The sequence below is a fragment of the Falco rusticolus genome, chromosome 12 (assembly GCF_015220075.1).
Source record: "Falco rusticolus isolate bFalRus1 chromosome 12, bFalRus1.pri, whole genome shotgun sequence".
In the NCBI taxonomy this organism is placed as follows: domain Eukaryota; kingdom Metazoa; phylum Chordata; class Aves; order Falconiformes; family Falconidae; genus Falco; species Falco rusticolus.
Window position 1 is genome coordinate 22,411,729 of NC_051198.1, and position 15,869 is coordinate 22,427,597.

The 15,869-nt window shown below is 48.9% G+C and overlaps 1 protein-coding gene across 2 annotated transcripts in view; it reads left to right on the plus strand.

The window, feature by feature from the left end:
• The window catches only part of VASH2 (vasohibin 2), a 40,524-nt gene that overhangs the window by 15,314 nt on the left and 9,341 nt on the right, over positions 1-15,869 (plus strand). For both annotated transcript variants that reach the window (XM_037405069.1, XM_037405068.1), the window contains exons 4-6: positions 3,987-4,061; positions 13,460-13,841; positions 15,696-15,811. In XM_037405069.1, coding sequence (XP_037260966.1) covers positions 3,987-4,061; positions 13,460-13,841; positions 15,696-15,811 — 573 coding nt within the window. The remainder of the gene's footprint in view (positions 1-3,986; positions 4,062-13,459; positions 13,842-15,695; positions 15,812-15,869) is intronic.

Here is a 15,869-nt window from a genome sequence, read left to right on the forward strand (position 1 = left end):
GTGGGGAGGATGGCTGCTTTTGTTGGAAACTGGGAAAGGCAAAGATATGAACCTTAAAAAAAAAAAAAAAAAAAAAAAGAGAGAGAGAAAAAATAAAATTAAGAACTTTGTGAGTTTATCTGCAGTTTCGGGGTAGGTGAAAGGCAGTGTGAATTTAGTTTGGCACAGTTTGTTTCTGCTAAGTTTGTTCAATGAGGGTGTAAGAGCTTTTGTCAATGAGGGAGAAGGTGTGGATGTGATAGCTCTCTGCTTTAGTATGGCTTTTGGCAGCCTCCAGATAAGGTGGGGGCCTTGAGTCTAAAACTAACACAAGGACCCAACCTTGTGAAAAGCAGCGCTTAAGCAAGTGGTGCTTAATAGCTTGCTCTTGTGCTCTTGCCTAGCAGAGTTTGTCAGGCCAGGGGTGCAATCTCTGTCCCAGGTCAGTGTTTTTTCCTTAATGGTATGGGTAAGACTAATTGTTTGCTAATACATGCACTTAGCAGTCCAGGCTGGACAAGTTGACAAGGCTTTGCAAGGTGGAATTGGGATTCAAAGTGATCTTGAAGAGAGCTGCTCTGGAACAAACAGGTAATTTAGTAAGGGCAGATGCAGAAGGAGGGTTTTGGGAAGAGCCAGCTGTGGGAATACACCGTGGAGAACCAAAGGCTAGTTTTGCAAAGAAGGGCTGAGCCTAAGAAAAAACAAACAAACAAAAAAAAAACCCCAAACCCAACCAAAACCAAACATACACCCCACCAAAAACTCCCCAATAAACAAACCAACCAACCTCCCTCAAAAAACAACTAAAGAACAATAAAAAAACCCCAACAACAAAAAAACCCCAATAAACTGAAGTGTGGGTCAACAGGGAAAAAGCCAACAGCACACTGGGTTGGTTGCAAAAAATATACTGAAAATTGGATTCAGAAGGAAATGTTCGTAATATGGTGTGCTGGGCTTAGCTGAAGGACTGAGAGATGTGAGTCAGTTGAAGATACTCCAAAAGGAAAGCAACAAATCTTACAGAAGGTCTAGAAAACATGACCTAAGGGGGAAGCTTTGAGGGGGAGGGGGGGGGGGAAGGGATTTTGAAGGGGGGGAATATCTGTCTGCCTTCTCATGTTTACAAAGAGGGTAGATTACAGCCTGTTGCATACATAAATGTCTGTTGCAAGAGGAGTGATAATAAATGCTCTCCATGCCCACTGTGGATAGCAGAAATAGCTTCTGATTTAAATTGCAAGAAGTGAAAGATTTAGTTTAAACATTAGGGGACCTTCTTAGATGCAAGGTTAAGTATAGGGTAGATTAACTGGTGGGTTCCCAAGCCTTTGAGAAACCAGTTAAAAGTAGGTTGGAAAATTATCTGTGAGGAGTGATTTAGATTTGGCTTATGCTGCCTTGGGCAGAGCGGTGGCTCGGGGATTCTCCAAAGGCTTTGCTTCCAATGCAAACACAAGGTTTAAGCCCATGCTTTGTCTCAAGCTGGTTAAAAGCAGAAGAAAAACTCTCAGTGGCTATTGAACTGGGTCATCTGTGTAAACCCAGTGGTCTGTGCTGTAAACACAGAGGAAAAAGCAAACTGCTTGCAGAGTCTTCCCCAGGAGTCTAGGGATGGATGTGTGCAAGGGCATGACCTGCTCGCTGGGTGCAGATGGATGCTCATTTGCTGATTATTGGTGATGCCTCCTGACCAATGCTCCCCTTGCACAGACCCTCATCACTGTCATGGTCCAGAGGCCATGGCTGTCTCTGAGCTGCAAGGTCCTGGGTGGGCTCTGAGCACCTGCTGCAGCTCCTAGACCTGGGTGCCTTGAGCAGGAGGTGGGACAGGAGGGCTTCCCGGGGTCCCTTCAGAGCCCAGCGATGCCATATAAAGGGAAGGGAGGGCTGCCACTAGCCTCAGCAGGGACAGCTGTGCTACCTGTGCACTAGTGGGTCACACATTTTTAAGCAAGTGAAATGCCTTTCCCATTTGATTTAAATCTGTCTTAATAACCATATAGTGTGCTGGAGAGCTGTGTTTCAGAACCAGCGTGTATGTGGCTTGCAAACAGAGTGCATGTTAAATACAACTTAGTATTAAATAGAATGAGTGTTGCTGTGACAGATAAGTCGGTAGTAATATGAGTGCTCATTTAGGCCAATTACCCTCCTGGCCGTGGAGCCATTAATGCTATCTCCATGCTGACAACACCTTGAAATCATGACAGCAGTGAGCCTATAAAAGCAGATGTTAGGACAACTGATGCTGCATGGGGTGATGAAGCACTGAGTTTGCCTGCTGGCAGCAGGGTCAGCACAGGTGTAGACCTGAGCAGGAGATGCTGTCTCTGTCCCTCAGACCATGTTAACCAGGCATGTAACCATGGCTTCAAGCTAAATAGCTTTACAACTTGAGCTTTTTCCCACTTCTGCTGCACATTCATAATCAGCTGTGACTTTTAACTCCCCTGGAGTTAGAAGATAGGCAATTCAGTGGATCGTTTTGTTCATGGATACCTCCTATGCATTGTCCACGTGTAATACTTCCCTGGACGGAGACGGGGCTTTGCAGCAGCTACTGCTGTGACCAGCACTGAGGAGCTACTGTGGGGGATGAAGGGGCCCCATTGTGTGCCCTCACCCTCGCTCTGTGCTTCCAGCAGTGGGGTTTCTGTGGCTGATTGTGAGCATGTAGGAGGCTGGCTAACTCTAATTTGTCTTCTGTATTGCAGGCAGAGTGTAAAGGGCGGTTGTTTACAAATGAAAAGATAATTTCTAACTTGGATAAATGGGACATGGAACGGCTGTGACAGGCTGTAATAGCGGTGGAAGCTGTATCGCCTCAGTCGAGGTTTAAAATGTATGAGGTGGGTGAATTAGAAAGTGGGAAAAAGAGACTCGAATGGTTTCAGATGGATATTTTCATAATCTTCTCTAACACAAATACTTTTATTGTTTAATGTTGTATATGCTTAGTGCAGGCATCTGTTTACAAAGCACTTCTCAGGTAAAAGATACGGATAGAGAAGACTTCAAAATAGATGTCATCCTTTGGTTTGGTTTTTAGCTTTTTTTGTGTGTGTATGTGTCATTGGGTATGACTCTTCTGGCCTTTTTTTAGTCTCCTTTCAGCATTTTTTGTTTCTTTTTAACTCTCCAGGATTTTAGGATCTGCTTGGGGAAGGGGATAGGGTACCTAGTTGGTTGATGGTGTGGCATCAGTCTGGCATCACAGCTTTCTCAGCTGAGCTGAGATCAGGTTGCTTGTTTCTTATCACGGTGTTGTCCCTGTCGCATAACTCCACTCCAAAGACAGAGTCCAAATTGTAACTAAACTCTGTGAATTTGCAAGATCCTGGGCATGCATAGTTTCCTGTACTCCCACAGAAGAATCCTATGTTTTTTACCACTTCTCCAGTGTGCACGAGGTGGGGAGCAGCAGCAAGATGATAGCTCAGCTTGCAGTGGTGTAGAGTGCCTGTGTTAGTAGAGCTTTCTGCAGAACAAGCCTTGGTAAGAAGGCATTACATTCTAGTCTGCACCTATAGCTATAGGCTCACAGAGGCATTTGTAACTTCCAGGGGGCCATCATGTAACCATCGTCTCTTCACTGTTTTTTCCACAGGAGAGCCAGGTTCTCTTGAAAATAAGCTAAACTAGGTCCTGCTGTAGGAGCTTGCATGATTGCCAGCTTTTGTAGCTCAGCAGGGCTTTGTGTTACAGTCTGAAGTGATTCTCATGGAGTTGCTGCAAGGACTGCATTCCTCCAACCCATTTTCAGAGGCTGGAAGGCACTGGGATGCCGGACACCTTTTTGTGTGGTTTTGTTTTGCTTTTTCTTCCAGTCATCCTCCAGAAGTCAACAGGGCTCTGGCAAGTTGCTGAAGAGGACAATCAAGTTCACAAGTGCTTGCTGAGTTAAGAACCAGACACACCTGGCTCTCCGTGTGGGAGAGGGCTCTGATTCCTGTCAGCTGCTCCAACTGAAAGGACTGAAAACTTTTTTATTTCTGTCCTAGGTTAATGGAGACAGCAAAAGAAATGACCAGGGAGTCTTTACCTATCAAATGCCTTGAAGCAGTTATCCTGGGGATGTATCCTTTCACATGCCTGCGACTTTTTCCACTGCAGCGCCATTTACTATATTGCCCTTCCCAGATGGTGTCTGAGATGGTCACAGCCAAAGGTGAGTGCCAGCAGCTCGGGGAACTGCCATGGTAGTGATGAACAAGTTGCTGAATCGCCTAGGGCCTGTCAGCAGGAGTTTGAATGCTGGGTGCCCAGTTCACGGGTGTCATGCTCTGGTCGTGCTGACTTTGCCTCCTGCCCTGGTAATCTGTGTAATGTCAGGATCTGACCCAACGTGTCCAGATGAGTAGCTGTCTACACAGTCCTTGTTGTCTTCTTTAGTATTTCTCTGCCAGTTATTGTCAGAGCTTGGTAGCACCTGAGGAACACTGCTCTGTCCTGTGTTTGTCTAATGTTTACATGGCAAAGTCATCTTAGTCTTGGTCTCTCGGCCCACAGCTGTGCTTTGTGCAGGAATGTCTATCGCGGTTGAGCACTTAAGCTTTACCTTAACATAGTGCTTGCTTCTTATTCAGTCTTAGAAAAAACACAAGAATATATTCATTCAGAGACAGACTTGCTTCTTGACCCTCTTGTGCTGTCACTGGTAAATCAACCCTAAAACACCAGAGGAGAGCAAGGCAGGGTTACAGGAATAATTGTATGCTGGGTACGTTTTACCACAACTGAAAAAAATTGATTTAAAACAAAACAAAAAGCCAACCCAAAATAAACCCCGAAGCAGACCAGCTTCTGGCATGTCTCTGTGGCGTTTTGCTTGCTGCTGCTGCCCCCTCTCGCGGGAGAGGAGCTGGCAGAGCTGGGCAGGTAGTGCCCAGGGTTGGCTCACGAGAAGGGGTGGTTGCTGTAGGGGTGAGGAGGGGATGTGGGCTGAGCAAACATGTGGTGTGTGAGGCTTGTTGCTGGATGCAGTCCGTGCTGAGCTCAGAGGTCTGCGGAGTGTGCGCCAGGTGCTGTTGGTGGCTGTGCTTGGCTCCCAGTGCACCAGGGATGGGCTTCAGGTCTCAGTGTGGATGGTGGCTCTGGCTGACAATGCTGGCAGGGTCTGCATGCAGCTAGAGGGATGGGGGTCATGGGGGCTTGGTGCTGGCAAAAGACTCAAACTGATGCCCTCCCGGAAACAGAAATTATGTCAGTGGATCTGTTGTGCTTGCCCTTGTGTCAGGGTTGTGTTGAGACTATTTGGGGACAAAAGGGATGGGGGAAATAATCCCCAGATGGAATTGCTGCTGCTTTGCAGAGTCAGTGTGGCTTCTAGTGCTGCATTTCTAGCACTGAACTGATTATTCCACATACCACACAAGCAGAGGGTGATTGGTGGCGTACAGATGACCAGGATAACCTGAAAGTATTCTTGCTGATCTGAAAGATTTGACTTTTATTTTCATTTGGAAAGAGGGTTTTTTCTGCCTGGCTCAAACCTGACTTTTGCTCATTTTTATTTTTTTTTAATTTAAGAAGTGCGAGAATCAAAATATTTGAAAACTATGGTTTATACTTTCCCTGAGTTTTTTGCTTGTGGGCACACAGGGTGTAGCAGTGGGGGGTGGATAGGCTGTCTGAATAAGTGTGCTTTGAAAGTGGCTGGTACAAACCTTGTGCCTGTGCAGAACCTCTTGGTGCTGTGCTGCATGTGCACCATGTGAGTTTCAGGAGGCATCTTTGTAAACCACGTGGGGAAGTTTGCTGATTTTTCTCAGCTGTGACATTTTGGTCTTCAGCATTGCCCTCTGGATGCATACGTGGTGAAGCCAGCAGCTGTGACTTGCTTTCCAAGGTCAGGTGGTTACTAGATGAGAGATGCGGTTTACCCTCTCCCAAGTGTCAAACCAACCTCTTCCCATACACCTGAGCTAAGCATCCCTCTGCGTGTCTGTGTTAGCCTCTCGTTTCCATCTCTGTCTCTGGAAATAAGGTACTGCTTGTAATTTGTGTGCTGGCAGGCTTTGCCACGTTGCTTGGATACCGAGAAGAGCGCAGCCCCTACAGCAGCCCCTTGTCATGAGCCTTCATTCAAAGGCCGGCTTGCACAGAGCAGCTTAGCAAGGTATCATTTTAATTGTACTGCTTGCTGGCTGATGCAATTGCCTCTTGCTATGTGACTTATTATAAAACACTTCTGTAATCCTTCTTGGTGCAGAATTAAGTTCTACATAATTGCCTTCGCAGTAGATCTTGAAGCATTTTTATAGGGCAATGAGTTAAAATACTGAACAGCCCTGTCTGCATGCACCAAGGGAGCAGCTGCAGTGAGATGACTGAAAGCTCGTATAGATCTTCCAATATTATTTTGCAGCATTCTGCATGGCTCTTCTTCTCTGTGTAGCTGTCTGAACTGGCTGCGCATCTCAAGTCAGAGCCTAACTGGAGACATTCCTCCTGCCATCTTCCCCAGGGTATTTCTCAGTTCTCTTGCAAATCAGCTGAGTAATGGTGCGTTTAACCCATTCTTTCTGAGCAAGAATCCAAATGACTTGTGCTCAAGAAAGAATAGCAAACCAAAAAGTGCCAAGGGATTTTCATCCGTACTGTATTCACAATGGGAAGAGCAAAATATCAGACAGGAGAGAGGGGAGTGGCATGGTGCATCCATCCTCAGGGAGTCTTGCAGAGTGTGTCTGTTGGGTGAACATAACTCGCTCCTGTTGCCTTCAGTGTGCCTCTCCTGGTTCACGTGAGGTAACTGTCAGGCCCATGCAGTGTATTAGACCTTCCCCTGTCCAATATATTATTACATGAGGAAGAGGAGAGCAGAAGTGCCTCAGGAGGGAGAAATTATTGAATGGCTTCTGCACTATACCTTCTGCACATTTTAATCAGTGGATGTTTATCTCTGTTGGAGGCCTGGGCCCATTCTTCTCCTCCTGCCTAGCAGGTACATCCATGGGCTGGAAGTGAGTGTTTTCAGTAAGGGGAAGATTTTCTTGCAGTCGTTGCAGGCTATTGATGTCCCCACAGTGCCCCTTTTTGCCTCCTGCATGCTTGTCCAGAGCTCGACCCACTCACTAACTGAAATATGGCCAAGTAGGGTCCTGCTGAATACCTGCAGCCCCTCTATACCTGGGAAGAGCCAGGAGAGAGCTTTTAATTGCTTCCTCTGTCACAATCTGATCTTAAGCTAGTTGGCTTGGACTGCAGCTGGGCACTGGAGGACAGGCACCTCAAAATGAAGGATGCTGGCTGGGCAGTCCTGCTTTGAGAGGCAGAGCCGGCTGCTCGAGCTGTTCCTTTGTGGACACTGGAGCTGCCGGGGCGAACTGAGGCTCTCCTGGCAGAAGACAGCCTGATGTGAGCTTGGTAGCATTCTACCTCGCAGTTCCAAGCCTGGGATCTTGGCACTCCTGGAGCCTGTGGGAAATGCCATCTGACTCCAGGCTGTGGTTGGAAATTTCTCTGTGTGTTTGCTGCTGGTGGTTGGAGGCCCTCTGACGTTATGAGCAGTTGCTTGGTTGCTCAGAAAAATAGCTCTTCTGTTTTTCCTGAAGCCTTATCTGACACTTTTGAAGTGTGAGGTTTATTTTCCTCCAGCTCCACCTCCTCACTCCGAGCTAGTGTAAATAAAACTGCCTCCTTGCAGACTGCTCTCGTCCCCTCCAGCTTGCTTGTGCTATGTGGCACAGCTTGCTGTGATGGCTCGGGGTGCCTGCTCACACTCCCCTAGCCTTTGCAAGTGGCAAGAGAGGAGAGGATGAGACACCCTGTGATTTTGGTCAAGATGAGTACAGAGACTTCAGCAAAAAAACACCCTTGCTGGGCTCTAAGACATGAAGCACTGCAGTGTCATCTTGTCCGAGTTAAATAAGGGAGAATTTCAGGCTAATAAATAACAAATTGATTAGCACAAGCAGTGCATTGGGCATTCATTTGCCTAATACCAGGTTCACCTGGCTTTCCCTCTTTTGTCTTTGGTTTGCAAGGCAGAGTGGGACTTGTAGCAGAGACACCAGAAGGTGTCAGGAGTGATGCTGGGTCTTCCTGCAGCCGGAGGAGAAGCACTTGCAAGTCTGGGCACTGGGACAGCTGGGTGCTTAGATCTGCTTGGGTGTCAGCATTGGCAGGCTGGTCTGGTCAAACAATTGGTGCTGGCACTTGCATCTGAAATGTGAGCATGTCTTGCTTTGTTTCAGGCTGCTGTGGGCTCTGCAGGGCCTTGGTGCACTGTCTTATATTGGGGCTTTTTTAACCTCCGGAGCTCTGAGGAGGAGGGTCTCACTGTGTCCCCTCCCCCTAGGGGGGTCTCTGTGGGTCTGGGTTCATGTTGGTGCTGCAGAGAGGGGACACAGTGCTTGTCTCCTCGCCCGCGGCTCGTGCACCCCTTGCACAGTTGCTGTCTGTCAGCTTGGCAAATGCACCAGGGTTTGCCCCCCCTCCCACTAAAATCACGTTGAAGCTGGTTTAGATGCAGGTGGGCTGAGGTCCTCACAGCATGTCCCCTCACCTCCTCACAGTTGGCTACAGTTCCTAGCAGTGGTGGGAAAACTGCTGGTGGCAAGTAACCCAAGCTCACCTAGCCATGGGGAGCCAGCTGCCGTCTGGTGGGTGCTGTCAGCTGCTAAGACCCATTTCCAGAAATGTTCGAAGTCTGGAGCCACAGTGCTGGCACATGGAAAGATCCTGCTCTGATTATTTATCAAGAAGAGAGAAAAACAAAAAAGTAAGAGAGAATGCGAAATTTTTCTAAAAGTTGCTGCTGAAAGTAGACAAGGTGAAGGGCTTCAGGTCTCTGTCTTCTGGCTGGGAACTGCTCTGTGCTCTGCAGTGGGGGCACCTGTGCAGGGGAGGGTATGTACTAGGGGGGAGGGGAAGATGCCGGGACTTCTTTGTAGGATTTTTTTGATATTAGAATTCACCAGGAGGTGGAGGGAAAAAAAAACACCAAAACAACCGGCAACCATCCTCAAGCCACAGAAGGGCGCTGATTGAGTCATTGTGTGAGCGTGCAAACTTAACCCATGCAGATGCTTTCTGCTCCAGAGTTTTAAAACTAAGGGCTGACTCAGCTGACATTTTAACTAATCTTCCCCTTTTCTTTTGAACTGACTAATGCTGCTACTAAGTTTTCCCGCTGCCCAGGAAGATGTGGTGGCCAGAGTGCAGGTTTTGTGTCCCAAGTCTTGCTTGTATTTGAGTCTGGGGTCTGAGTGTCTCCCAAATACGCAAGCTAGGTTATGCCTGAGCCTGGGTGGTGAAGGCAATGGGCCTAAGGAAGTAGAACAACCTGTGGCTTGGAGGATGGTGTGCTTGTGTTGACTTGCAGATTCATAGGAGCTGCATGCTGGCATGGGAAGTCTGGCCCTTTCTGCAGGCTGCTAGCAGTGTTGGTGTGCTCGAGGAAGCCTACTTGTTAGAATCATAGAATGGTTTGGGTTGGAAGGAACCTTAAAGACCATCTAGTTCCAACCCACGGGCAGGGGCACCTTCCACTAGACCAGGTTGCTCAAAGCCCCATCCAACCTGGGCCTGAACACCTCCAGGGATGGGGCATCCACAGCTGCTCTGGGCAGCTGTTCCAGTGCCTCACCACCCTCATAGTGAAGAATTTCTTCGTGATAGCTAATCTAAACCTACCCTCTTTCAGTTTAAAGCCATTCCCCTTTGTCCTATCGCGACATGCCCTTGTAAAAAAGTCCCTCTCCAGCTTTTCTGTAGGCCCTGTCTAGGTACTGGCAGGCTGCTGAAAGGTCTCCTGGGAGCCTTCTCTTCTCCAGGCTGAACAACCTCAATTGTCTCAGCCTGTCTTCACAGGAGAGGTGCTCCAGCCCTCTGAGCATCTTTGTGGTCTCCTCTGGACTCACTCCAACAGGTCCATGTCCTTCTTATGTTGGGGGCCCCAGACATAAGAGATATCTGTAGCAGAGCCATACTGGGTTACCCTAATGGCATGTCACCCCCAAAGCATGTTGTAAGCTTTGGGCCCAGTTCTTCTCACAGTCCTTTGACTCAGACTGGTCTCTTTGAAAAGCCTGCTGGGGTAAGGGAGCAGAATTCATCAGTTGCCTAACACACAGCCCTGGCTGGCAGGCACTAGTGTCTCTGGGGTGGAAGAAATTGAGGTTGAAGGACTAGTATGAGGCTGCAGAAGAGCTGAGAGTCAGGGTGGGCAGAGTCTGGGAATCTCTGAGGGCTGGGGACGTGTCGTACCAGCCCATTCCCGTGAGACCCTGGTGAAGCTCTGGGTATTGTCCTTGTGCATTTCCTGGGTGTGGGGGAAGAGGAGGGATACTGGGGCAAGAGGTGGCCAGTCAGAAGATTAGCATTGTCCCTCTTGTATGATATCCAAGATCAGCATCCCTCAGTGCAGTTTTTCTGCTCCTTTGATTTACACTAAGATCTGGGATCGGGAGGCCACCGAGCTTTTGTTACAGCTGCTTTTGCCCTCTCCTACTCTGCACTGCTTCTCTATTGTGGCGCATAATTTACTCCCCGACTCTCCATGCTGTAGTTACAGTCCCAGCTCAAAGTGTGATTACAGCTGCGGCATTGCTGTGTCGTTGCCTTTTGTTTGCCACAATACAGCTCTCCTTGGGCAGAGCAGAAAGGAAAAGAAATAATAATGATGCATGGATGGAGGGGAAGATCTGACGTGCCTTTCCAGCGCATTTGCTGTGTATTCATCTCGGGTGGAGACTTTCATTAACTAGTCGCTCAGTAGAAGCAACCTGTACCTAAAGGTTAATTTCCACAGCGGTTGTTGCTGGGTTATTTGATGGTGGGTAATTTCTGTCCTCAAAAGATTCTTTTACTCCTACCTAGTATTTAATGAGATTAAATTACAACTTCTCCAAGACCCTCATGGCAGAAGTGTATATGTGTGGCAGGTGGCCACCAAAGCTTTGTATGGACTTAATAGAAAGGCACTCGGGGAGCAGAGAGAAAACCCTTTCATAATAAGGGGGAAAAATAGTGGTGATGTTTGAAAGCTTCATAGGTGTTAATAAAAGATACTGCTTTTTCAGTTACACAGAATGATAAATACAATGGGCTTCTGCAAGAATCTGTCTTGTAACATGACTTTGATGTACGCAGGATGCTCCTTTTAAGGCCTGGAGCAAGGTGACCTTTTAAATGAGGTGACTGTGGGCTGAGTTTTCCAGTTGATATAATGGTGCTGGGCTCCATTCTGACCTTGCAGTGTATTTATACTCTTTTAATTCTACAGATGGTGTGGGGTTTCTCTTGGAGAAGCTAGTCCTAATGCAGCAGTGATCCAGCGAGACCACCGAAGGCAATAAAGCTATTTCTGGCCCTTGTTGGTGTAGTTGATATCAGGGTGAGCTTTGACAGTTGCTGCAGGGTGTTGTGTTTGATGTAGGTGGGGCAGCAGGTGGGCAGAGGTGGGTGCATGTAGGCTTGGCTGGGCAGGGGGTTGTGTGCGTGGCAGGGAGGTCTGCGCTCTGTTCCGCACGCTCGTCCAGACTTACTGTCATACAGATACTGAAGTGCACCAGGAGCTGGGTCCATAGCGTTGTCTGTTCGTATACCCTCTAATACGTTTTCTCCAGACTGCTAAAGCGGATGACATCTGCACTGAATACAGTTAAATATGTTTGACATTGAACCGAAAAGCTTCCCTGCGGCTGTTACGAAAGATTTTGCCAACGTATTTTTCTTGCGTGTTTGGGTTTTTTTGTACAGAGGTTTTAACTCATTGCTCTGACCTCATATTCTGGCAGTTCACGAATCTTTTACTAGTTGGTTTCTGCATTCGCCTGGAGGGCAAAAGTTTGAATACGTGAAATTCAACAAACATCAGGTGGGTGAAACATCCACTTGAGAAAATGCTTGCAAGACAGATGACAGTCATTGTATACTTTTTCTGCACCCCTGTAGAGAGAAGAGGTGAAATGCAGGGTGCAGGCAGGAGGTCAGCATCCTGGGGAGTTGCACTGGTGGTGAGGTGGGGTGTCAGGCTGGGCAGAACCAGAATCAAGCACAAATTGTGTTTTACACCGTTGGTACAAAGGCTTTTTGTGTTCTCTGTTTCCCAGCAGCTGTCGGGCAGCCGTGCTACGCAGACAAGGGAGGCAGACCAGCCGCAATAACATCCCAGGGCATCTCAGCTGTGCAGTGCCTCTTGTTTCACTGCTGTTAAAGACCCTTCTTGGGCACAGGGTAGGGGGAGGAGGGGATGCTGGAGATCCTCAGAGCAGGACCCTGGTCTGAGCCGGTTCCTGCAGCTCCAGCAGTAGCCAGTGCCACTCCTCCATTCTTCAGGCTGCCTTGATGCTGTCCTGGCAGTGCTGCTCCTTGGACTGGTGTATTTTGTAGTGGCACAGCCCTGACCGACTGCCTTGACTGTGTCTGCCTCCAGGGATGGCTCTAGGATTACAGCAGGTGCCTCTGGCTGGAGTAACCGTGAGCTGGAGCGTCTTGCTGCAGCCTTTTCTGGTCTTCCCTTCTCCATTCCCCAGGCATGGGTGGGGGTCTCGGCTGCAGAAGCGAAGGGCACCTGCTGTCCCAGGGGCCAGCCGTCAGCATGTGGAGCCAGGTTGGGTTTCAGCTGTCCAGGGATTAGCAGCAGGGAGCCACATGCAACGTAGTCACTGACGCAAAACCACTTGTGTGAGGGAATCTCAGCCTCTCCTCCCCATGGCACAGACCAGCAGCCTCCCGAGGTGACCTGGGACACACACATAGTTCCCTTCTGAGATCAGCTCTCAGAATCATCTCAGTGATGCTGTTACGGAGCTAGGACCTAGCCTCTGCACGTGGTCTATTTGAAATGGCCAGCAGTGATTCAGGGGACGTGTTTTGCTTTTAAAAGCAAAAGCATTTGTTCTGACCGTGTCTCTGTGCTTGTCTAATTAATTATCCATCTGGGAGTTTTACTTTGTTCATCTCAGCAACGTGTTACAAGGGTAGCACACAAAAACTCCTCTTGTTTGAGGAGTGGGCATGCTGAGGACCAGTTTGCAGATGGAAAGACAGACTGTCACCCTGGAGAGGAATACATTCAGATTTTTTGTACTGGTTGAAGAAGTGGGAAAGTGAGGATCGATACCTGAGTCATACCAAGCTCCAGCATGAAATGGTGGGAACGCTGTTCCATTTTGGAAGCATGGGTGTTTGATGTTGGTATGAAATGGGGGAGTTCCCACAGATCTGGGGAGGGTGGTCTCTCCTCTGGCCCCAACACTGTTGTGTTGGGTTTTTTCCTTCCCCCCAAGTGTGGTTAAGAGTCAGGGCCTTTCCTGCCTGAACCATTGCATCTTATTCTCCAAGTGGTGAAATGGGTTTTGGCAGCATTGACTGTTTCTGGGGCACAGCGAGAATAAATTTGTGCTTGCAAAAAAGCACATGGCCTGGCAGTTAAAAAAACCCCAGTTGCTAATGATGTCTTACAGATGTGATTGTATGTGTTCCCTTCCCAGCACTGTTGTTGTCTTGACACGGTGCACACCAGATACTTAACGAACGGGCAACCCTCTGTGGAACGATTCCCCATCAGCTTTAAAACCCACTTCTCAGGGAATTATTTTCATCACGTGGTGCTCGGGATTTACTGCAACGGCCGGTATGGCTCATTGGGCATGAGCAGACGATCAGATCTGATGGACAAACCTCTAACTTACCGAACTCTGAGCGACCTCATCTTTGAATTTGAAGACTCCTATAAAAAGTACTTGCATTCAGTGAAAAAAGTAAAAATTGGATTATATGTCCCGCATGAGCCGCACAGCTTTCAGCCTATTGAGTGGAAACAGCTGGTCCTCAATATATCCAAAATGATGCGCACGGAAGTCAGGAAGGAGCTGGAGAAGTTTGCCAGGGATATGAGGATGAAGGTAGGTCTGCACATCTGGGTGGTGGACTCGGAGGTTGGGGGTGCCTTGTCCCATCCTGCAGAGATTGGTCTTGCTTCATGTCAGCAGGCTGACCCCAGCCTGAGATTAAGGTGGTATCAGATGGGCTGGGGGTGTGCTTACATCTGCCTCTATGGTTTTCCCACAGAGCCTGGTGTGTTTTCAAGCCCTTATAGCTATTTTTTAGTTCAAGGGTCTCCACTTCGGGCTGGAAAATGCTTGAACTCATACTTGTCCCCGGACACCAAGGAGCTATTGCCCGGTTTGTTTTTCAGAACTAGGATGGCTGGGGCTGAAGCTGGTGGGGTGGGCGAGCTGGTTGCAGGGAGGGATCTCTGCTCTTTGCACCTGAGCTGCAAGGGGTGCCGTGGGACACCCATGTCAGTGGCTGCTTCTCCTTGCAGGGCATGCCAGTGGGCTCGCCCTGCGCTGCCTGATGTCCACCACTCTCAGCTAAATCAAAGTAGATTACATGGGAAAGGTGAGGAAAGCAAGTCCCTGACAGGCTGCTCCTTCCCCTCGGGTTGGTTGGACTGAAGAGCCCAGAGGGAAACCATGGGGAGACAGGGCAGGCTGCCAGGGGGCTGGAGGGTTTGGCTGCCCTTGGGGACAAGGGGTGTCCCTGACCATGCCTCTGGGGCTGGCGTGGGTGGGGAGCTGGTTGCGGTCACGGTGGAAGGGGATTTGGTGCCTTTCCAGCCTGCCGCTGGCAATGGGAGCAGAGCAGGTGTGTTGCTAAGTATGGGGCTGGCTCTCGTGGAGAGGCATGCGGCATCGTGTCAAGTTATTCTGGGTTCCCATTCCCTGCCCTGCTGAGGAATGGCTTCTACGTAGCAGCCGCGTGCCTTTTTGGCAGAGGCACCTGTCCCCTTGCCCTGATCTGGGGGTGTCACCAGTGGCATTGTAGCCCTTATGTCCTGCTGCCACCCCTTCTGCCCAGCCAAGTTTTGTACCATACTGTCGCCTTAAGCACATGTGCTTGATTACAAATGTATGAAGTTGTTTTTTGGTGTTTGCCCCCCCCCCCCCCCCTTCTCTATTCACACACTTTTAAAACCATCTAGAAAGGAAACAGGTTGAAGCTGGCTCTAGTCGAAGTCTGTGTGGACAGATGACTCACTGAACATAGTTCTGATAGACAGACCAGCTCTGTGTGTGCTGAGCTGTGACACTGGGTCCCATCCTTGTAAGGGCCTCAAGGCCAGGACCACAGCCCTGAACCCTTGAAGGCTGAAGGCCCTGCATCTGACCCTTCCCTTGAGTTAATGCAGAGTTTGGGCCACTTGATTCAGGGGGCTCCCATTGTGAGGGAGCTGACTTTGGAGGATCAGGTCTTAAGAACAGGCTGGAGTGTGGGCATTGTGCCCGATGAGGTTTGGAGGGCCTGGGGGATGAAGGCAGGCTGGAGACTTACTGAAAAGTCCCGCTGTCAGAGATTTTTACTGTTAGCCTGGGAGAAGATCGCATCTGTTTGTGGAGAGGAAAACTGGAGAGGGCCTTTCGGCTGCGTGAGGTTCCTTCAGCTGAGGCTCAGAGCTGGTTTTCTTATCCCTTGCTGTTGCCAGCTCTGAAGAAGGCTGTGGATGAGGCCTGTTTTTCAGTATTTAGCTGGGAACTGAATTGGTGACACCAACTAATTTTTGCAGGAGGCCCCTGAACAGCTATCACATGATTACAGCTTTGGGTTCCTCTTAACCTGGGCAGGGTTTGAATAAGCCCCAAGAGACTGAAGGCTCTTTGTGTGCTGTCTCCGTTACAGTATGAGGCCCTTTTATTTTTTCATTGAACCATTGCCTTTATTGACCGCCTTTTCCTTCCCTCCCCCATCTCTCGCAGATTCTGAAACCCTCAAGTGCCCATTCTCCGATGAAAGAGAGATCACGGGGTAAGTCGTTGTCCCCTCGCCGAAGACAAGCCAGCCCTCAGAGACGGGCGTGCAGAAGAGACAAATCGTGAGTATTGCTGCTGCCCTTGCTGACGGGTCAGAGATGGAGGGTGATGACATATTAT